Source organism: Chlorocebus sabaeus, chromosome 29 (assembly GCF_047675955.1).
Source record: "Chlorocebus sabaeus isolate Y175 chromosome 29, mChlSab1.0.hap1, whole genome shotgun sequence".
NCBI classification, from domain to species: Eukaryota; Metazoa; Chordata; class Mammalia; order Primates; family Cercopithecidae; genus Chlorocebus; species Chlorocebus sabaeus.
Window position 1 is genome coordinate 3,917,804 of NC_132932.1, and position 23,599 is coordinate 3,941,402.

Below are 23,599 nucleotides of genomic sequence, written 5' to 3' on the forward strand. Positions count from 1 at the left end.
AATTTTTGTATTTTTAGTAGAGACAGGGTTTTGCCATGCTGGTTAGGCTGTGGGTAATTTATTTTAAAAAAGAAATTTATTTTTTGCAGTTATGGATGCTGTGAAGTCCAAGGTTAAGGGACTGCCTCTGGGTTGCATCTGAACTTCTTGCTGGAGGGGACTCCCTGTGATGTTCCAAGGCATGGCAGGAAATCACATGGCCAGGAGGCTGAGACTGCTAACATGCTATCCTTAAGTCTCTTTTCCTTTTCTTTAAGGCCACTAGTTCCCCTCCCATGATAACCTATTAATCCATGAATAGATTAATTTATTCATGAGGGCAGAGCCCTCATAATCCAGTCACCTCTTGAAGGCCCCACTTCTAATGAGGATTAAGTTTCAGCCACTTTAGGGATTAAATTTCAACGTGAACTTTGAAGGGGACATTCAAACCATAATAACTGAGATCTGAATCCTGACTTTACCACTTGCTAAACAGACAAATTTCTTAATCTCTATAACTCTGTTTCCTTTGGTTTTTTTTTTTTTTTTTTTTTTTTTTTTGGTAAAATAGTTATAATGAAAGTGCTTACATTCTTGGGTTAATGTGAAGATTAAACAACGTAATGAATATCAAGTGCTTAGCATCATTCCTGGTTTATAGTAAACATTCAAGAAATGTTTTGACTCTAGAGGTTACAATAAATCAATTATGAAACAACAAAGTAGCATTTGATGCTAAATGTTGGGAAATTTGGGGCAGGTAAACTCTAAAGTGGATAGGAATAGGTAATTTCTAGTAAGGTGGAAGCAGGGTGGATAGGATGAAATGATTAAAAAATGAGAACTACTATGAGTTAGAGTTGTATCATTTCTTCATATACCTTTAATTTTTATACTTCAAATATTTGCACATTACATGTATATTTGTATATATAACATATATTTGTATATGTATTCCCTATTATATATTATATTAGTATTTATTAAGAATAATGATGAATATTGTGCCAGGGAGTCCTCTAATTATGGCTTAAAAAGACATCTTTCAGCTTGGGGCAACATGGCGAAACCCCATCTCTGCAAAAAATACAAAAATTAGCTGGGTGTGGTGGTGCATGCCTGTAATCCCAGCTACTTAGTGGGGTACTGAGGCAGGAGGATCACTTGAACCCGAGAGGTCAAGGCTGCAGTGAGTCAAGATTGCACCACTGCACTCCAGCCTGGGACACAAAGTGAGACCCTGTTTCAAAAAAAAAAAAAATTTTTTTTTAACAGACTAAGAACCTATACTTTAACTGGAGGGCAATGTGAGGAGTCAAAATAATTGGTTAATCAATTATTTTGTCTTTTTATGTCTTCAGCACTGAAAGTCATTGTTTTGGTCTGGAGATGTGTAAAATGTACACTTTGCTCTCTAGTTGTTTATAGCCTACTTGGGAAGATAAACCTAACAAGAAATATGTAATAACAATAATAACAGCTAACATTGTTGAGTACTGTGTACTGGGCATTGTACTGAGTACATTATATAAATTATTTTACTTAATCCTCACAATAATCAGAGTAGGAAGATTTCATCTTTTTTCCCTCTTTTTATAGTTGAGGGAACTGAGGCTTAGATGTGTGCAAATAAGTGGCAAGTTCAGATTCAAAATCAGCTAAATTTTATTTGAAACCTAAAACACTTAACCATCTACTGTTTTTCTACTAAGCCTGTTAGTTCGAAGATTACCTGAAGGTAAATTTTATCAGGACAGCTTTGGATCTGGGGGGAAAAATGAAGGTAAATTTTAACTTGAATCATCTAGACCGTTTATAATGGAATCTGTTGCCTAGCATAAATTAACCATGTTGAGGTCACAAAGGATACGAAATTACTCTTAAGGGATGAAAATTCTTTGGAATAGAATACAGTAGGCCCACGCAAACAAGAATGTGTATAAAATTAGCCTGTTTTTGCCTAAGTACATTAACTCAAAAGGAAACTTGGTTTAAGAAGTTCACTCTAAAAATAGTGCAAGAAGCATCACTGGTCCATAGAGAGGGGTGGAGTGGGTTACGTCATTTCAGCACCTTTTAAGGTAAAGGAGGAGGGAATCCTCTTGAACTCATTAGCCAATCAGGTTCTGAAGACACTTCCCAAGGCGACTTCCTGTCTCTCCAGTTTCTTTCCCTCTCCGTTTTGGTGGGCTGGTGAGTGTGCACTTAATTTTGCTCTCTAATTGTTTTGAATTTCTCTTCCATTTGAGTTATATACCCAGGTGGCAGGCCTTTATTTCAAGTCGGCATTGCAGTGTGTGTGAGTCGCAAGGAGGTTAATGTCGGCTGTGTGGAGGTTGGGAGAAGGCAGTGAAATGCTCTGCCTGGCTTGTTTCCACGTGGGCCTCTGCAGTACTGGGGTTTGCCTTCCATCTCCGTGTCCTGGTGACCCAGGAACAATAGACTGTGCTTCATGTGCATAGCGGGTCTGTTCTTGGAAAACGCCGACTTCATTTTGCTTTGAGGGAAAGATATTATCATCCCAATGCTGTTTTGATTTATATCTCTCTGGGTGAGGTCAGATCTCGGGAGAAGGCGTTCAGCTCAGTAGATTTTAATTCTCCGGTGAGTGTCTAGAGGGCCCAGGTCCTTACTGGGTTTGTGGAAACTGTAGCGGACCTTGTCTTTCCCCCGGCCTTTGCTCAGATCATTTCGGCTTTCTTGGTGAACCTGGACAGCAAACTCTGAAGACAGATAAGCCGTAAGAGGAGCTGCTAATTTTTAATGTTGCCACTGTGGTGAGTGTGTCCTTAAAAGCTATGGAACAAGATCAGGGACCTTAGTTTAGGGCAAGCCTCTAGATTCAAATTCCAGCGCCACAGTTTACAGCTCTGGTGACCTTGGGAGAAGCAGTGAGCCATTCCGAGGCTTAGCTTTCCAAGATCAGATAAAATATATAAAAACTAGGCTCTAGTTGGTATGTAATAAATGTTAGGTACCTTTAGAAGTAAGCAGTACTTATTTATTTACAGTAAGTATTTTGGATATCTGTTTTCTCATAAAAAGTTTTGCCTAGTGACCTTGAATGTAATTTCACTGAATTCCTTTCTTTTGATACATGTTAATTTTTATATGATGTATGTGTTGGAAATCCATACAGGCAGAACGTGTGAGAAAGACAAATAATAAACCAGTTAATCGAATGTAGTAATAGGTATCTGTAGGCCTCCCATAATTTTTATAATTCTCAAGCATTGTTAAAATTTATTTTTTGGGGCGCGGTGGCGCAAGCCTGTAATCCCAGCTACTTGGGAGGCTGAGGCAGGAGAATCGCTTGAACCTGGGAGGTGGAGGTTGCGGTGAGCCGAGATGGCGCCATTGCACTCCAGCATGGGCAATAATAGCAAAACTCTGTCTCAAAAAAAAAAAAAAAAATGTGTATATATATTTGAATACTATATATATATATTTGAATACATATATATACATATATATATTTTTTGAATAGGTAATAAATTCACATGATTCAAAATTCAAAAGATGTCAAAGTTTCTTATCCCCTTCCCTAAGCCATCCAATTCCTCTCCCTCATAACAGTGTTACTAAAATATTTTATGCATATAAGCAGATATGTGTGGGTATCCTTCCCTTTTACTGTACCTACTCTACTCTGTGTCTTACTTTTTCCACTTAAGTTCCATGAGTAGAGTGTCCACATTCCTTATAATGGTCACATAGTATTCTTTAAAAATTATTTTTTTTAAAAGATATATTTTTTGTTTCAGTAGATTTTCTGGGTAAACTAACTCCATCTCAAAAAAATAAAAAATAAAAAAAGACCCATTATCTTGGAGTTGGAAGGGCCCTTATGAAGTACTATATGAGTGACCTTTCTGGCTTCTGGGTTATTGTGAGAAGTGTGACTTTTTGTTGTTAAATTTGTTTTTATTGTAGATTCATGGGGTACATGTGCAGGTTTGTTACAGGGTATATATTGCATGGTGCTGAGGTTTGGGCTTCTATTGATCCTGCCATCTAGGTCGTAAACATTGTACCCAATAGGAAGTTTTGCAGTTCTTGCCCCTCTCTCTCCTTTCCTCCTTTTGGAGTACCTAGTGTCTATTGTTCCCAACCTTATGTCCCTGTGAACCCAGTATTTAGCTCCCTACCCAAGATTTAACTCCCACTTACAAGTGAGAACATGCAATACTTGGTTTTCTGTTTCTGCGTAAATTTGTTTAGGATAATGGCCTCTAGCAGCATCCAACAGCTCTAGTTGTTGCAAAGGACATGATTTAAAAAAAAATTTTTTTTTAAATGGCTGTGGAAAAGTGTGAAATTTTTAGGCAGAATATTTGCCTTTCTGCTCACTAGCTGCTTGAGCTTGGGCAAGACATAAAAATAACATATTAAACATTTAACACCATGCCAGCTACAGTGCAAAGTGTATTTATTACCTCGGTCTTCACAGAAGTTTTAAGAAGTATGTAGTATTTGTTCTCATTTTAAAGAGGGGACAGCTGAGGTTTAGAGAAGTTGCATAACTTACCCATGGGCACAGCAAATACATGAGAGAACCAGGATTAAAATCTAGTTTTGTATGATTTCAAAATCTATTATTTTAGGGAATATTAATTAGTGCAACTATTATGGAAAATAGTATGGAAATTTCTCAAAAAAATTAAAAATAGAGCTACCATATAATCCAGAAATCCCATTTCTGGGTATATTCAAAGGAAATAAAATTAGTGTGTCAGAGATATCTGTACTCCCATGTTCATTGCATCATTATTCACAAAAGCCAAGATGTGGAATTGACCTAAGGGTCCATCAACAGATGAATGGATAAAGCAAATATGATACATATGTACAGTGGAATACTATTCTGCCTTAAAAAGGAAGGAAACTCTGATAGTGAGTGGGAATTAAAACTTGGAGTCTGTTCTGATAGCAGTACCTTATATAACTATCTCTAAAGGAAAACTATGCCAAGCTATCAGTTTAGTATTTACTTCGTATGAACAAAATTTTGTGTTTTCATTTTGTTTCAGGTTGAAGATGAAATCCACTGAGGAGGGAAGTCCAGCACCCTGTGTGCCAGTCCAGAACTGGCCCATCTGTAGACCCCCTGAAAATCATGGGCTTGGATTTGGATATTCTCAACAGAAAGGGTTAAAGGCTGATGGGACCTAAAGCCTGGTACTTGAATTTTGATCACATAAGCTGCCTTAAGTTCTCTTTATTACATGTATGTGTGTCTTTTCTATCTAAAAAGCCTAGCCTAGAGATTCTTTGAGTTACCATCGTATCCTATAATGCTAGGTGGCACTGAGTAGAATAGAGTCAAATGGAATGGTAATGAAATCTTAACACAAGTATCTGCTGATTTAGTATCAATTTGTAGTTTGTATTAGGCCTTCATGAAGCATCTGTTCACACATATAAAATGTACTTTTTGGCTATGAACACTAGTACTTTGAAGTGATTACTGCCCACAGTCAACAAAATGCTGGAATCATTGATTGTTTATGGAGCATTTCCAAAATACTTAGTAAATACGAAATGTCCTTTGTATGTTGGAATGACACTTGTTGAAGCATGCATGACTAGAATCCTGCAGGGGGCATCACCCATTGGGAAAGGTATCCCATATTTAACATCAGGATTTATGTGCCAGGCTTTGTGCTGTGTGTCAAAACAAAAAGACCGGGCCTCTTGCAATCTGGGTTTTGTGTGTGAGTTGAGATTAATAGAGAAGTTGTTCCTTTCAACCTATAATTATTATCCTGTAAGAATACTTAGATCAGGTAGTTTTTTTTTTTTATTTCCTTTTTAAAAAAATTGATTTTAGGTTTGGAGAGATCAAGGAGTTTTAAGGTAGACATTGTTAAAACTGTAGAAACCTTTCACACCATGTCTTGCTTCTTGTCTTCATTCTCTTAGTTAACCTTGAATCCTGCTGATCTGAAAACATTTTACATAGTTAAAGCATTATAGAAATGTAGGGCAAGGAAGGAGTAAAATAACATTTTGATCATATCTGTCTGAGATATTTAAAATGCTTCAGTTTCTTTCCAACCTTCTGAGCTAGCTAGCATGTCACTGCATTACATTTTAAAGCAAACCATCTTTAGCTCTGCTTATTTTCTGTAGGAAGTACCATGGTGAAGTGAAAAGCGTATGGAGTTTTGATGGAATTGAATTTAAATCCTAGCTCTTACTAGTTAGGTGACCTTAGGACATTTATGTAATTTTTCTGAGCCTCAATTTTCCTTGTAAATAGGGGGTTGTAAAATTTAAGTGATACAAATTCTATACAGCTTGACCGATAGGATTTCCAAAGAATGATAGCTACTACTTACTTTCTGTCAGCTTATTTTAGACCCATTCTTAAAGGCACTGATGTCCAGCCTTCTGTTATGATGGGAATGTTCTATGTTTATACTGCCAATATAGCTATTGAGTAATGAAAATGTGAGTAGGGTAATGGAGAAATTTAATTTTTAAGTCTAAGTGGTTGCTTATTGGACATGCAACTTTAAGGTCCACTTATGACCCACTGTTTTTGCTTCATGAAGCCTTCCTTGACCAATCCTACTTTTTTTCTTAACCTTACTTGCTTTCTACCACTTATTTGGTGGTATGTTAATTTCTATGAGTCTTGTCTTTCTGGCTAGATTGTATCTGAGGTTATGGATTTTTAAATCTCCACATTGCTGCATGAAAAAGAACACAATGATAAAAGTATAACTAGTATTTTTAGCTAACAAGTTTTAGATGATCATTACAAGTAAATAAAAAAATCTTCTAGCTAGTAATTAGGTGAAGAGTAGGGAATAGTGTGAAGGTTGCCTGCAAAGATGAACTGCGCATCTAGTATGTATTTGACCTTAAAGTTCAGATTACACTCAAATGCTGGAAGAGGAAATTAAAGCAAGCCTCTTTCTTATGTTGCCATCTTGTGGCAGACTTGGGTTCCAAATGTTACTAATTCAATTTTCCTATGTAAAGGGAAGAGTTTCTTCAGATTATTTTGACAAAGGACTACGAAGAGTAAAGGTTAAACACAGTCCGGCATTCGCTCAAATGAAATTGAAACATGCTTTGAAAAAACTGACTATTTTGGATTATTTTCTCAGTTAGCTGAATCCTACAAGTTCTTGACTCCTTTCTCTTGTGTAACTATTTTCTTACTGTGAGACTGTTGACCTTTATAGCCTTTCAGAAGTTGGTTAGACTATTGTGCAGTGTTATCCAAACTTGTAAATTTATACAAAATTAAGCTTGTGTACATACAGGTCCTGCTCTGTTTTTTTTTTTTTTTTCTTGAGACAGGTCTTACTCTGTTGTCTAGGGTGGAGTACGGTGGCATGATCACAGCTCACTGTAACTTTGAACTCCTGATCCTGCCCTATTTGATATTGAACTTGGGCATTTGGTGACATTCTCCGAAAGATGAGTCAATAGTTTATATTAATGAATGGAGAGTTAAATAAAGGATGAACAGTTACTCTAAATTATCTTGTGACTTGGTGTAGAACATGCTGGTGTGAGTTGTCATGTAATCATAACCTTTGTGAATTTATTTTGTTAAAATTTTCCAGAAATGATCCTAGGTAATTGATAGATCCTGTGGTTCAACTGGATTTCTAGATAGAAGCTGGATTCATGTGATGCCAGAGGTAAGAGTAAGAGCAAAATCTTCATTTTTACCTCATTTGGATTTCTAATCACTTAGCAAGACTTGGGACTCAGTGTTATTAGTGGATGGAATTTGGTAATTGAAAAAAATCCCTAGTTCTAACCTTAAGAGAATTTTCCTGTTTAGGGATAGGGAGCCAGTGCTGGTTTGCCCTTCCCCAGTCATTTACAGTTTGCCATGATGAAATGCATGTTAAGTCCGTGTTTCAGCTGATCAGCCTGATTAAACACATGCTCTGAGCAGACTAAAGCTAGGGGCAAACACCTGCAATTGAATTCTGCTTGTTGGAATTCATACTGGGATTTAGTCTGTAATCCCAAGTGATTCTTAAACCTTAACAAATTATGAATTTATATATAATAAATTTATATAAATAATAAGTTAGGAATTTGGGACTAATTTATTGTGCTTTGATCTTTTGTGATATCTCTATAATCCCAAAAAATCACTTTTGTGAGTTAGAACTAGGGTCAGGAATCCTTAATCTAAAAGTTCAAACACTACAGAAAAAGCACTGGCAACTGGTATAATTCTATAGGCAATTTAGCCTGGCAATTTTAAACCAATCACTATTTTATCAATCTATACATATAGATTAAGGGAAACACAGAGTTGGTTAAATCTATTTTGTGAAGACTATACAATACAACACTATATAGTCACTTAAAAGTTATGATACAGGTTTATGTTTATTGAAATAGAATGATATTCATTATACACGAAAAACATTATAGAGCAATGTGTTTCTGCTTAAATATTTTTATATGCATATGTTTGCTTAAGAAATCGGAAAGGATATATATACTAAAATACTAGGGGTTATTTTCTCTAGAATTGAGTTCTACAAGTAATCTTGTATTATTATAAACCTATTTTCTAATTTTATTGTATTCATGTATTGTAATATTTTAAAAGTTATTTTAAGTAACTTAGGAAAGCTTGTATTCTTTACCTATGCCTGCATTTTCAGCAGAGAATTAGGTAGAAAGAAGGGTGAAATACAGGAAATATAAACAACTCAAAGTATATCAGGACTTGAAATAATTTTTTAGCATTTGTTGTCTTTTGCAGAAGTAAAATTTCAAGAGACTGAAATCAGATCTGAGTCTCACTGTTCCAGTCTGGACCTCTTTGGTGCTGTAAATCCTGGATATACAGTAGATGATTACTGCATTTTTCTTTTATGGTAAGGCTTAGTTGATATTGAGAAGCTTCGACATATATATGAGTCTTTGAAAATTCAGGTTTGTGACTTCATGGCCAGCTGCTAAGGTGCTATAAGTTTCATTTTTTAAAAGTCAGTTGAGGCCAGGTGTGGTGGCTCATGCCTATAATCCTAGCACTTTGGGTGGCCAAGGTGGGTGGATTGTCTGAGCTCAGGAGTTTGAGACCAGACTGGCCAACATGGCAAACCCCATCTCTACTAAAAAAATACAAAAAATTAGCTGGGCATGGTGGTGTGCGCCTGTAGTCCCTGCTACTCAGGAGGCTGAGGCAGGAGAATTGCTTGAACCCAGGAGGCGGAAGTTGCAGTGAGCAGAGATAGTGCAACTGTACTCCAGCCTGGGTGACAGCGAGATTCCATCTCCAAAAAACAAAAACAAAAAAGTCAATTAAAGATGTTGGAGTCAGACTGGGTTCAAACCCATGCTTTCTATCACTTCACCAGTTATGCAGTATTGGCAAGTTTCCTAATTATCTGTGTCTTAGTTTTATATTTTATATTTATATTTTAGAGAATGGCAATAGTATTTGACTCAGGGTGGTTATTTTGAAGATTAAATTAGTAAGGGTGTGGGTAAAGCATATGGTAAATGCTCAGTTTGATGTTAACTATTTTGTCTTCAGAATCCATGTTTATATTTCTCTTAGATTCTGTACTACCCGGCAATTTTTGACATCTGCATAATAGATTGACGAAAATTCTTTGTTTTGGCCTGACGTGATGGCTCACGCCTGTAATCCCAGCACTTTGGGAGGCAAAGTGGGCAGATCACCTGAGGTCAGGAGTTCAAGACCAGCCTGGCTAACATGGTGAAACCTTGTTTCTACCTAAAATACAAAAATTAGCTGGGTGTGGTGGTGTGCACCTGTAATCCCAGCTACTTGGGAGGCTGAGGCAGGAGAATCGCTTGAACTTGGGAGGCAGAGGTTGCAGTGAGCTGAGATCGTACCACTGCACTCTAGCCTAGGTGACAGAGCTAGACTTCGTCTCAAAAAAAAAAAAAAGAGGAAATTCTTTGTTTTTATTGCTTATATATCTTTCTGTTAATTAGACTACCCCTCATTACCTTCACCTTGCCCCTCAAAACTTAATTAAGTTCTAGAATTAGTCACAGGCACTATAGTGTGTATCTTTATATAATTGTTGGAATAACATTTTCTTTAGTTGATTAATCTTGATTTTGGTACTAACTTTTTATGTAGTTCCTCATTTTGCCTTGCCGAATCAATTGATCCTAAATGATCTCTTCTAGTTCTTACTTAGATGTAATGATTCCTATCTTATAAGAGTCTCTTGATGTCTTATTTTTTTTTGAGACAGGGACTCACTTCATTGCCCAGGCTGGACTGCAGTGGCACAATCAGGGCTCACTGAAGCCCCAGCTTCCCAGCCTCAGGTGATTCTCTCACCTCAGGCTCCCAAGTAGCTGGGGCGACAGGCCACCATGCCTGGCTAATTTTTTGTATTTTTTGTAGAGATGGGGTTTTGCCATGTTGCCCAGGTTGGGATGTCTTTATTTTTTATAAACGTTTCTTAAATTAATGTGGTTGGAGGTAAACTTTGATGGCTGTTCCTCTCACTGCTTGGAGCCTTAGGCAGTGGGATTTTGATCCATCATATATTAAAAATGGCTTATCTTCACTCAGGGCACCATGAGGATGGGCTGGCTGTCCGTTAGTGCCTTCTGATTTTTGCGGAGTCAAACAATTACTAAACGGGTGGTGATTCTAGATTAAGAAAATGTACCTGTGATTAAAAAAATAAAAGCAGCAGCCTAGTTTCAAAACATGAGCATATAGTAATTAGATAGCTCTCATCTAGCGCTATGAAAGAAAGCCAGTTGGCTCTGGGAGTTACTGAAACATTATACTATAAAGTCATTCATGTTCAAATTTTAAATGGTTTACTTGGTTTTCTAGAGTGGTTGCTCACACAAGTCAGGGCAGTTTTAAAAATACACTTTTTGGTTGGGTGCGGTGGCTCACACCTGTAATACCAGCACTTTAGGAAGCTGACGTGGGCGGATCACCTGAGGTCAGGAGTTCAAGACCAGCCTGGCCAACATGGTGAAACCCTGTCTCTACTAAAAATACAAAAATTAGCTGGGCATGGTAGTGCGCACCTGTAGTCCCAGCTACTTGGGAAGCTGAGGCAAGAGAATCACTTGAACCTGGGAGGTGGAGATTGCAGTAAGCCAAGATTGTGCCATTGCACTCCAACCTGGGTGATAGAGTGAGATACTCCATCTCAAAAAAAAAAAAAATTATACATATAACTTTTCTTTGCAGTATGAAGATAGATAATTCTTCAAGTTAAAGATGGACTTTTCTCACCAGAAATGGCTTTATGGAATCAATCTGCAAAAATGTAAGAGGTGGCAAAGGAAAGAATAAAATAATATTTTCATTTTCTTCTGTCATTCTTAGATCCTTTGGTAGATTGTAAACTCCTTGAAAGCAGGATACCTTCTTTTCCCCTAAGACCTGGCCCAAAAGAGATACCAAAAAAATATTTGCTTATATACTAACCTAGTCTCTGGGTGTGGGAGCCATAGAGGATTCAGGGTGGGGCGGGGGGGAAGGCAGGGGAAGCCCTGATTGACAAAACAGGGCGGTTTCCAAAAGGAATTCTTGGCATGTGTACTCAAGGAGACATGTATAGAACGTTCACTGTGGTATTGTTTTTAATTGTAAAACCTGGAATCAATGCCTATTATAAGAATGACTGCCAAAACCAATCTATTTATGTGAGGAATAGATATATAAAAGCTTACTGATATTTAAAAATCTTTTATTGTTAATATTTTATTTACAATCTTACTTGATATTTATCATTGACTTAAATTGCACATACCACTCAGGTATGGTTAAAAACTCATTTCTGCTTCATGTTGAAATATTCTCAATTGTTTTGGCTAAAGTATACTGTCCTATATGCTGTGTTTACATCCATGATGGTATATTTAAATACAAGGGGTACAAAATAAAAATCCAAATATTGAAAGTCTGGTATACTTCACTGTTTTTGTAATGAGATTTAATACTCATGCTTATACCAGAATCTCACAAATGGTATGCAACTGTAATAACTTGTGTTGGCCAGAATATGAAACCTATTCTTTAGATTAAGATTCTTGAAATTGCTTCATCAATAATATACATTTCATGAACATTCAGTAGTTTGTCTAAAAATAGTAAACAACTGAGTTAAACCATTTCATAAATTACAAGAAATAGGTCTTCAGGTTGTCAGACTTTTCTGTCTGTTGCAAATCTCAACTTTTGGCTATAAAAACAAGGTATCAAAATAAACAGGAAGTTACTTCTGTGTGTTCAAATATAGCACAACTACTACTTGAAACTCAATGCCTTTTCTCCTTCATTATAATATCTTCAAATTGCTTTTCTCTATATAGATTCTCATGGAAAGTATTTCTTTTCTTTTCTTTTTTTTTGAGACGGAGTTTTGCTCTTGTTGCCCATGCTGGAGTGCAATGGCATGATCTTGGCTCACTGCAACCTCCACCTTCCAGGTTCAAGCTATTCTCCTGCCTCAGCCTCCTAAGTAGCTGGGACAGGCATGCACCACCACGCCCAGCTAATTTTTGTATTTTTAGTAGAGATGGGATTTCTCCACATTGGTCAGGCTGGTCTCGAACTCCCAACCTTAGGTGATCTGCCCATCTCGGCCTCCCAAAGTGCTGGGATTATAGGTGTTAGCCATTGCGCCTGGCCTGATTCTCATGGAAAGTGTTTCATATCTATAATTTTTTTTTTTGAGATGGAGTCTGACTTTGTTGCCTAGACTGGAGTGCAGTGGTGCAATCTCGGCTCACCACAACCTCCGCCTCCCGGGTTCAGGCTATTCTCCTGCCTCAACCTCCCGAGTAGCTGGGATTACAGGTGCCCACCACCACACCCAGCTTATTTTTGTGTTTTTTTGTAGAGATGGGGTTTGATCATGTTAGCCAGGCTGGACTCAAACTCCTGACCTCAGATGATCCACCTGCCTTGGCCTCCCAAAGCGCTGGAATATGATTTTGTTATTCTGAGTAGTTTTGTCTTTGTGGTTGCTTGCCTTGTTTTGTATAGTCAATAAATATGATTAAATATCATTCTAAAAACAATGAAATACAATATTCCTAATATTTTGATGCATATTGTATCCCTTGCATGGTAAATATAACCTAGGAATGTTATAGACTAGACTACCACTCCAACAAATAGTGAAGTTGTTGGAATGTTTGCTTTCTTGAATGTTGTGGTCACTCTGGCCTTCACAACTCTTATTGTAAGTTATTGAGACTCTTTATGTTGGGAAGAATGAATTAAGTTGTATATATGAAAAGCAAAACTTTAAAACTATTGAAAAGCAAGAGTATGATATTGGAGTAGACATAAGTACAAAAAGGGAAAGTTGATACATTTGTGTACACTAAAATTCAAACTTATGTTTGCATGCAATATTACTGTTAAATGACTCCATATAAATCAAGAAAATCATCAAAGGATGTGAACAGGCAAATCACAGATGAGGATCCCTGAGTAGTCATTCAGATGAAAAAATGCTCACTCTTACGAGTAATGAAAGAGTTGTACATTAAAACAATGCTGAGATGCCATTTCACTGTCATCAGATAGACAACAATGAAATAAAATAAAACAACTTGACATGTCTGCATGTTGCTGAATTTATAGCATTGGGCTCTGGTATACTTTGCTGGTGGCAGTGAAATTTATGCCTTTACTTTGGAGAGTGGTTTGGCAACATTTAGTTGATTTGAAGTTGCTTATATACTAACCCAGTCTCTGAGTGTTATATTCTAGAGGAATTTTTGGCATGTGTACTCAAGGAGACATGTACAGAATGTTCATTGCAGTATTGTTTTTAATTATAAAAACCCGCAATCAATGTCTATTAGAAGAATGGATAAATTGTAGCATATTTGCAGTACATGGTGTTAAAATGAATTAATGTTAAGTATATATTAACTTAGATACATCTCCAGGAAGTGATCATGGTGCTGTACAAAGGCTAGGTACTAGTTAGGTACTAGTCAAATTAGAATATTTTGCATTTTTCAACTTTAAATGAGTTGTACTTTTTTTTGTATTAATATTTCTACATTTGGCATAGTTAAAACCGGAATTCACACAAAAGGCTTGAACAGCCAAAAACAGATGTTAGGGAGTACATGGTTCACACATGAAGATTTCATTGTTTTGAAACTGGTTTATACCAGAATTAAGTTACCACTTTAAAGTTATCAGAATATATTTTAGGAAATGTACAAAGGCCTAATTACTCTGAACCAGTTAACAAACCTTGTAGGAAGATGCACAGTTTTTGACAGTTTTTTGTTTGAAGGAAAAAGATTTGATATTACGGTTTGGCACTACTCAGAAAGGGGTTTGCAGGGTTTGATGTCCATTGTGTGGCTAATTGCATCTGTTACTAAGTCATAATGGGGTCACAACATCTGGAAGGATGGCTACAAAAGATGGTATAAGGCTGGGCATGGTGGCGCACGCCTGTAATCCCAGCACGTTGGGAGGCCGAGGTGGGTGGATCACTTGAGGTCAAGAGTTTGAAACCAGCTTGGCCAACATGGCGAGACCCTGTGTCTACTAAAAATACAAAAATTTGCTGGGTGTGTTGGCAGGCGCCTGTACTCCCAGCTACTCGGGAGGCTGAGGCAGGAGAATCGCTTGAACCTGGAAGGCTGAGGTTGAAGTGAGCCGAGATCGTATCACAGCACTCCAGCCTGGGCGACAGAGTGAGACCCTATCTGGAAAAGAAAAAAAAGCTTCATTAAGGTTTATATTGAGGACCCTTCTAGCTTTCCTCTTCGGGTTAATTTTTAATCTGAATTCTAACATCCATATAGATTAAGCAGAAAATAATTACCTACAGCAGCTGCTATAGGTAATGCCTGGAACTGCCAGCAGTTCCAGGAGAGCAAGTAGGTAGGTAACCTCAAAGTTGTGACCCTCAATACTATCGCTTAATTTTTTTTTTTTTTTTAAGATGGAGTGTCGCTCTTGTTGCCCTGGCTGGAGTCCAGTGGTGCGATCTCGGCTCACTGCAACCTTTGCTGCTGGGTTCAAGTGATTCTCCTGCTTCAGCCTCCGGAGTAGCTGGGATTACAGGCGTCCGCCACCATGCCCGGAGCTGATTTTTGTATTTTAGTAGAGACGGGGTTTCATCATGTTGGCCACGCTGGTCTGGAACTCCTGACCTCAGGTGATCCGCTCACCTCAGCCTGCCAAAGTGTTGGGATTACAGGCGTGAGCCACCGCGCCCAGCCCTGTATCGCTTAATGTAAAGCCCTGTAATGCATGTTTGCAATGCAGACTCAAAGAAAATTATAACTTCCTTAAATGTGTATAGAGGATGTGTGACAGCTGAAAAGATGTCTATTCCAAGGTGGATAAAAAATAAAATGGTGGATTACCCCAACTTGGAGGTGCCAGCTGTCCAATTACAGCTGTCACACCGTTTCTGGGAATTTCTCCTGATTCTTAGAAAGCCGGAGCTGCCGGCCACACCTCCACAGGGCCTGGCAGGTCCCAGGATGCTTTGGGGCAACCCTACGCACGCGCGCTCTGGCGTAGTTCCCTGAAGCACTCGCGCGCGGAGAATCCTGGAATCTTCGCCTGTGGAGCTGTGGAGGCAACGGAGTTTTTCCGCGCTTTTTCTTCCAGTCTCAGATTAAGTATCATTTGTTATTATTATTTTCTCTACTGAGCGCGGAAAGCTGACTGAAAATTCCAGAGTGTAATTTCTGTGGGGCTGTTTCTGTAAAACTTGGCCCTCACGCAGCTTGTACAGCCATTAGATAGGCGCTTACTCCCAGCTGGTGGAAGATTCGAAGTAGCTGCGCCTCTTGCCTGAGCGAGGGCTCAGCTTTAAAGCTTCCCAGCTCCTCTGCTTCGCGTCTGCCCCCTACTCTGCCGGACGTAAAATAGGCCTCTTAACTGTGGCTGCCAGGTGACATACCTGAGGAGCCTCACTCAGCGGGGCTACTGGATAAACGTGTCCAAGTGTTCCTTTCTGTCGACCCGGAGGGCCAAGGCAACTTTTTTTTTTTTTTTTTTTTTTGCTGAGACGGAGTCTCGCTCTATCGCCTGCTGGAGTGCAATGGCGCGATCTCGGCTCACTGCAACCTCCGCCTCCTGGGTTCAAACGATTCTCCTGCCTTAGCCTCCTGAGTAGTTGGGACTACAGGCGCACGCCACCACGCCAGGCTAATTTTTTATATTTTTGGTACAGACGGGGTTTCACCATGTTAGTCAGGCTGGTGTCGAACTCCTGACCTCGTGATCCGTCTGCCTCGGCCTCCCAAAATGCTGGGATTATACAGGGGTGAGCCCCTGCGTCCGGCCTATATATATGTTTTGAGACAGATTCTTGCTCTGTCGCCCAGGCTGGAGTGCAGTGGCGCGATCTCGTTCACTGCGACCTCTGCCTCCCTGTTTCAAGTGATTCTCCTGCCTCAGCCTCCCTAGTAGCTGCGACTACAGGCTTGAGCCACCACGCCTGGCTAATTTTTGTATGTTTAATAGAGACTGGGTTTCCCCATGTTGGCCAGGCTGGTCTCGAACTCCTGACCTGCCTGCCTTGGCCTCCCAAAGTGCTGGGATTATAGGCGTGTGCCACTGCCCATGGCCCACGTATATATTATTTTTGACTTTAGCAAGATCTGTAACCACCTTTGTCTTTGCCTTTATCCTTAAAGTGTTTTTATAAAACCGGACAAACAAGGAGCACAATTAATATTATTGAGTAACTGAAATCAATATATCAATTATACTAAATACAAGGAATATAATAAAATGTGCAGTATTTTATAATAAAAACATGCATGTTATATTTATTTTTTACTTGTTATTTATTTTATTTTTATTGCAATTTAACTTACTTGGCCTTTTTATTTACCCCTTATTAGGACTCTCTTCAGCTTCTGGAGACCTCACTATCCTATTATGTCTTTGTGTGAAGACATGCTGCTTTGTAATTATCGAAAGTGTCGCATCAAACTCTCTGGCTATGCATGGGTCACTGCCTGCTCTCACATCTTCTGTGATCAGCATGGCAGCGGTGAGTTTAGTCGTTCACCAGCTATCTGTCCTGCCTGCAACAGTACCCTTTCTGGAAAGCTAGATATTGTCCGCACAGAACTCAGTCCATCAGAGGAATATAAAGCTATGGTATTGGCAGGACTGCGACCAGAGATCGTGTTGGACATTAGCTCCCGAGCACTGGCCTTCTGGACTTATCAGGTTAGTGCTTAGTCTAGTTTCTCTTGAACATATAATTTCAGGCATTTGTGGGAGCTTTTAGTGTCTTTTCTTCATTATTTTATATTTATTTTTTATGAGTATGTGAGAAACTGTCTTATTAGCTTGTTTTGTTTTCAATAATGTTTATTGTTGAAAATCAAAAGGAAGAAAATTAAAGCACTCATAATTCCATCACTCAGATATAACCATTGTTGATATTTTGGGTACACACACACACTCTGTCTTCTGTATAAAAGTAAGATAATAACACACACACTGTTTTATTGTTAGAGTTGACAATATATTATATCTGGTATGTATTTTTCTTTCTTTTGAGATGGGATTTTCTTGTGTTGCCCAGGCTAGTCTCTAACTCCTGGGTTCAAGCCATTCTCCTGCCTCAGCCTCCTGAGTAGCCTTTGCTCCACTGGGTGTGAATATCTTGTTAAATATTTTTTAGTTAACTATTCTATAATCATATTTTAATGGTTATATTGTTTTTAGCATAATTTATTTCCAAGTTATTAAAATACTATGATAAGCATTCTTATCAAATAACACATCCTTAACTTCTTTCCTTTATGATTTCTACTTTTAGTATTTCCTTTGAAAGACCTCCCTGTGATAAATTTAAGCATGTCCTTGAATGTATTGTTATATCTTACATATACACTTATACTTATTATGGATGTTTGTCATCTGTCAGGTAACTTTTTATTATATTTTTCTGGGTAAGTTATTTCTCTTACATGCTCCTGTATTTTTCAACTCCTTTGGTTAAATACCAAATAGTGTTTTTGCTGGCTTATGTGGTAAGAGTATGTTTATTTTTGTAAGCAACTGCCAAATTGTCTTCCAAAGTGGCTGTACCGTTTTATATTGCCAGCAGCAATGAGTGAGAACCTGTTGCTCCACATCTTTGCCAGAAGTTGGTATTGTGCATGTTCTGGATCTTGGCCATTTTAATAGGTGTATAGTGGTATCTCATTTTAATTTCCATGTCTCTGATGACATACGATGTGGAGCATCTTTTCATATGCTTTTTTGCCTTTTTTTTTGGTGAGGTGTATATGAAGTTTTTGGTCTATTTTTAAATTTTTTTAATTGTTGAGTTTTAAGTGTTCTTTGTATCCTTATTGCGTTTGAAGTATTCTTTGATCCTTTATCAGAGCTATCTTTTGCAAATATACTCTTCTGATCCGTGGCTTGTCATTTCATTCTCTTACAGGGTCTTTCACAGAGCAGAGATTTTTAACTTTAATGAAGTCCTGCTTATCAATTTTCTCTTTCATGGATTATACCTTTGGTGTATTTTAAAAGTCACTGCCAAATCCCAGATCATCTAGATTTTATCCTGTGTTATCTTCTGGGAGTTTTATAGTTTTGCATTTTACATTTAAGTCTAAACCATTTTGAGTTTATTTTTGTGAAAAGCGTAAGATCTGTCTAGATTCATTGGGTCCTCAATTTTTTGCTGGCTATTCACCAGAGGCTCTTAGTTACTTGCCTCTTGGACCTTCCTGACATGGCTGCTTGCTTCCTCAAAGCCAGCAAGGGAGTGTGTCTCGTAGTAAGACAGACCTTATAGTCTTAGGTAATACACTTACGAAGTGACAACCTGTCACATTTTATGTAGTATTGTAGTCACAGGTCCTGCCCACATGCAAGGGGATAGGGAGTTACACAAGGGTGTATGTACCAGGAGACAATGATAATTTGGGGTTGTCTTAGAGTCTGTTCTTCATGCTCTCGATGACTTGAAAAATGGGATTATATTTCTTAAAAACCTTTGGAAAACATGTCACTTGTTAAAGTAAGACAAATACTCAGTTCTTTTGGTGGTGTAATGTTAGTGGTTTGAGAGTATTCTTCCAGACTTTTTTTCTATGCATTTAATAACATAACTTATTGTTTTCTGTGCCTCATTGTGTATCCTGATTGCTTCTTAAACTGGGTTCTAAATGTTAAAATAACATCCCTATATAAGCATCTTTCTTTTCCTTTTGTGTTTGTATAATATTTTACAATGTATAACTTTGTACCCCATACCTTAAAAATCTTTTTTCTTTTGGAACCAGGTACATCAGGAACGTCTTTATCAAGAATACAATTTCAGCAAGGCTGAGGGCCATCTGAAACAGATGGAGAAGATATATACTCAGCAAATACAAAGCAAGGATGTAGAATTGACCTCTATGAAAGGGGAGGTCACCTCCATGAAGAAAGTACTAGAAGAATACAAGAAAAAGTTCAGTGACATCTCTGAGAAACTTATGGAGCGCAATCGTCAGTATCAAAAGCTCCAAGGCCTCTATGATAGCCTTAGGTTACGAAACATCACTATTGCTAACCATGAAGGCACCCTTGAACCATCCATGATTGCACAGTCTGGTGTTCTTGGCTTCCCCTTAGGTAAGAAAGGACATGTGATATCCAGTGTCTATTCTTTAAATCAATGATTTTTTATACTGCTCTGCCCACTTCCAAGCATTCAGTGGAGATGATAAGGGTCTTGAGTTGTGGTAGGCTATGAATTCTTCACCCATGTTTCAACCTGTACATCATTGCTTTTATCTATTGTATTTGCTTACATTTAAATTAAAGCTTTAATTTGAGCAGAGTTAATCTCTGCAAAATGAAAGTTTGCAGATTGCTACATTAAATTAAAAGCTACGTAGTTGTAGTAATAATAATATTAACTGTCATTTATTGATTCCTAAGTGCTAGGCACTGTTTTAAGTGTTTTATATAAATTCATATAATTTACAAAACTTTATGAAGTAAGTATTATTATCCTTTTATACAGATGAGAAAGCTGAGGCACAGAAAGTTAAGTAATTTGGTCAATATCACTAACCTGTTTTCAGAGCCCATACTCTTAACCATTTGCTATCCTCCAAGAAGGCCATGTTTTGATTTTTTTCACCTGCCAATACTGATTGTACAATTCTTAAGTTGTCAGTTTGGTTGTTTTGTTCTTTTGTTTAATCATTTTTCCATTTATCAAATATTTATCTAATATGTTTTATGTACCAGGTTGTTAGGTATGATCCTAACTAATGAAGATATAAAGATTATCCAAATAGGATTCTTTCTTTCTGGAAATCACAATCTAGCATGATGCCATCTCTTGTCTGCTTGTTAGGTGCCTTGCAGATGAAATTAATCTCATATCTTCCTGTGCTCTCTCCTTTATACTACTCTTTATGCAACAAAATCCAATAGGTTTTTGCTATGCTATTAATGGAAATTGTTTTTGGCATACAAAAAAGTGAAGCTTCTTGTGCTGGACTTTCCTAATACTCATTTTTGGATATTTACTATAGGCTGAGGAAGAAGATTCAATAGGGGAGGAGATGATGTCTTAGAAAAATTATGAGGTGATCAGGTGCGGCCCAGCACTTTGGGAGGTTGAGGTGGGAGAATCACTTGAGCCCAGGAGTTTGAGACCAGCCTGGGCAATATAGTGAGACCCTGTCTCTACAAAAAAATGGTGGGGAGCAGGTATGAGATGATGAGATGAGGAATATCAGATATAAGAATAAAAACCTAAATATCTGCTTAACTTTCAGTTTTACTTACATAATGTAATTTAGTCAGAGTTACTGTAAATGGCTTTTTTTTTTTTTTTTTTTTTTTTTTTTTTTTTTTTTTTTTTGAGACAGAGTCTGGCTCTGTCGCCCAGGCTGGAGTGCAGTGGCCGGATCTCAGCTCACTGCAAGCTCCGCCTCCCGGGTTTACGCCATTCTCCTGCCTCAGCCTCCGGAGTAGCTGGGACTACAGGCGCCCGCCACCTCGCCCGGCTAGTTTTTTTTGTATTTTTAGTAGAGACGGGGTTTCACCGTGTTCGCCAGGATGGTCTCGATCTCCTGACCTCGTGATCCGCCCGTCTCGGCCTCCCAAAGTGCTGGGATTACAGGCTTGAGCCACCGCGCCCGGCCTGTAAATGGCATTATAGATATTTTTTTCTTGTCACTGTCCACTTGTCTTATTTTTTTCATATTCACTAGTTCTTTCCCATTCCTTTTTTTGTACACAGTTAACCTCTTTATCTCCTGCTACCACTGTTAGCTTGAAGGATATATAGTCAGCATTTTCATTTAGTTATTTGACCCTTTAAAACCTGTAAAAGCCAAGGAAGGGTTCAGTGGAAGTAGTTAAATGTTCATTTAATCAGATCTATTATCTGCTTTGTCTTAATCCTATACTAATTGATATTGGGTCATGGTATATGCCAATATTTCATCGTTATATTTTTTCTAGAATGTTTATTGCAATGTTTTTTAAAAAGATTATTCTTAACCTGGGGCAAAAGATTTTATATGTCTGTTTTTTTCTAAGACAAATACTGGAGAAAAAAAATATATTTTTATATATATGTATATTTGATGATTCCTCTGAAGTAGATTATGTAGATAACAAATGAATAAAATTATGTTTTTCCCTTTTTTTCCCCGCTAGGTAACAACTCCAAGTTTCCTTTGGATAATACACCTGTTCGAAATCGGGGCGATAGAGATGGAGATTTTCAGTTCAGACCATTTTTTGTGGGTTCTCCCACAGCACCCGAACCCAGCAACAGCTTTTTTAGTTTTGCCTCTCCAAGTCGTGAATTAGAGCAGCAGCAAGTTTCTAGCAGGGCCTTCAAAGTAAAAAGAATTTGAGCCATGCATGGTGTCACACACCTGTGATCCCAGCTACTTAGGAGGTTGAGGTTGGGAGGATCCCTTGAGCCCAGGAGTCTGAGGCTATAGTGATCTAAGATCATGCCACTGCACTCCAGCTTGGGCAACAGAGTGAGACCCTGTTTCTAAAAAAATAAAGATAATTTAGCTAACTTTGCAGAATGTTTCTATGTTCCTCTTTAGTGATTTCATTTAGCAAATCTTTTTCCTAGTTAGGACTCCTCAGCTTCCCTGTGCTTTTAAATCTCTGAAGTTGTCTTCACATTATCAACATAACAAACTCATTGGCAGTGGGGAGTGGTTTAGAGTCTGGTTTCTTTGTTTCTATTATTTAAAGCATAAGCGTTTTATTAATCTAAATTCCATTGTGAACTGCTGAATTTTCATCCCTGGTGGGAAGGTCACAATAGTATTTGTTTCAATAGATAACTGTTTCTCCCTGGGCTGTTTCTGACTGAGCTGTATTGTTTATGCCTTAAGTACCTGTGTTATATGCTACATGTCGCTTTGAATTCTGGTATTTATGCATATCTGTATATGTAAGTATGTTAATGTACACTGATATTTTGCTGTATTTGTCAGTATGTTTATGTGAAAATTTTGGTCTTGGAAAATGGTGGGTGATGTGTGGCTTGTTATTTGGGTATGTGTATTTATTTGTATATATTTATGTATTTACCTTCATATTAACTTGTTTGGAGGTGTGCTTATGCCAGTGAACGAGAGTACAATTTGATGCATGTATTTGATGCATGTCCCTATTTGTATTTAAAATAACTCACATTGATAGTTATTTTTTAAAGTTAATTTTTTTGGTGTTTACAGTTGGCCCTCTGTATCCACAGGTTCTGCTTCTGCAGATTCAGCCAACCATATATCAAAAATATTTGAGAAAAAATTAATAATATAACAATAAAAAATACAAATTAAAAATACTGTATAATAACTATTTGGATAGCATTTACATTGTAGGTATTATAAATAATTTAGAGGTGATTTGAAGTATTTGGGAGAATCTGTAGGTTATATGCAAATACCATGCCATTTTATAAAAGTGACATGAGCATCCAAGGATTTTGGTATCCATGAGGGTTCCTGGAACCAATCCCCCAAAGATACCAAAGGAAGACTGTATTTTAAAATAAAGCTACTTCTTTACCTTTTTGTCAGCTGTTGCCTTGGGTTTACTTATTTAGGAATGCACTTCTGCAGAAAGTTTACCAATGTGTTATTGATCTCAAGAGACTGTATTAAAATAATTTAAAAGATTTATTCTTTGTTTTCCTTTATTTAGTGAGCATTTGTGACTATTATTATGGAAATTAAATTCTGTTTAATTACGCATATATATTTTTAAAATGTAGAGCCATGATAGAAATTTGAAGGACTTCTCAGTAACTTTATGTCTTACTAGAGGAAAGACTTGAAAGCATACTGGCTGGGGAGGCAGAAGATCTGGATTCTGGTTTCTACTTAGTTTAAACTTTCTTGGACTTTGTATCTGTAGAATGAAGGATTGAATTAAGTTATCCTTACAGCCTTTTCTAACTCTTAAATTTTAGGATTGATTCTTAATGGTTTAGGATTTGTTAACAGTGGAATTACCCTAAATGCCAAATCCCATTGTTTTTTAGGTGATAAAAATTATACTGAAATCATTTGAAGATAGTTTATGTTTAGTCATTGTAGAAAGGCAATTAAATACCCCTGCTTTACATAATTGAAAAGCAAGTAGTGTTTCCTT

At 37.6% G+C, this 23,599-nt stretch overlaps 1 protein-coding gene and 2 non-coding genes across 9 annotated transcripts; all 3 read left to right on the plus strand.

Moving 5' to 3' along the window:
- The first annotated feature begins 2,120 nt into the window (after window positions 1-2,120).
- CCNB1IP1 (cyclin B1 interacting protein 1) lies at window positions 2,121-23,127 on the plus strand. Of its 7 annotated transcripts, XM_037987627.2 has the most exons (9): window positions 2,121-2,175; window positions 5,013-5,160; window positions 7,566-7,643; window positions 8,735-8,849; window positions 11,177-11,255; window positions 14,916-15,131; window positions 16,837-17,170; window positions 19,249-19,582; window positions 21,632-23,127. In XM_037987627.2, the coding sequence occupies exons 7-9, from the start codon at window positions 16,874-16,876 to the stop codon at window positions 21,832-21,834; spliced, it is 834 nt and encodes a 277-aa protein (XP_037843555.2). In that variant the 5' UTR covers window positions 2,121-2,175; window positions 5,013-5,160; window positions 7,566-7,643; window positions 8,735-8,849; window positions 11,177-11,255; window positions 14,916-15,131; window positions 16,837-16,873; the 3' UTR covers window positions 21,835-23,127. The 7 variants fall into 7 exon arrangements, with proteins under 7 accessions (XP_037843555.2, XP_037843554.2, XP_037843552.2 ...); XM_037987626.2 differs by lacking the exon at window positions 14,916-15,131 and having other exon boundaries at window positions 5,013-5,209; XM_037987624.2 differs by lacking the exon at window positions 14,916-15,131.
- LOC119620382 (small nucleolar RNA SNORD126) lies at window positions 7,833-7,909 on the plus strand. Its single transcript, XR_005236915.1, has one exon. It is a non-coding gene; the product is annotated as a small nucleolar RNA SNORD126 (small nucleolar RNA).
- Window positions 10,450-10,597, plus strand: LOC119620380 (small nucleolar RNA SNORA79). The gene has a single exon (XR_005236913.1). It is a non-coding gene; the product is annotated as a small nucleolar RNA SNORA79 (small nucleolar RNA).
- Window positions 23,128-23,599: the final 472 nt, after the last annotated feature.

Bases quoted from the DNA above. Each gene is read 5' to 3' on its own strand.
- CCNB1IP1 (XM_037987626.2), top strand. From the start codon at position 11,227: ATGGCTTTATGGAATCAATCTGCAAAAAT. The intron at 11,256-16,836 runs GTAAGAGGTGGC...ACCCCTTATTAG, and splicing joins TGGAATCAATCTGCAAAAAT to GACTCTCTTCAGCTTCTGGA. The intron at 19,583-21,631 runs GTAAGAAAGGAC...TTTCCCCGCTAG, and splicing joins TGTTCTTGGCTTCCCCTTAG to GTAACAACTCCAAGTTTCCT.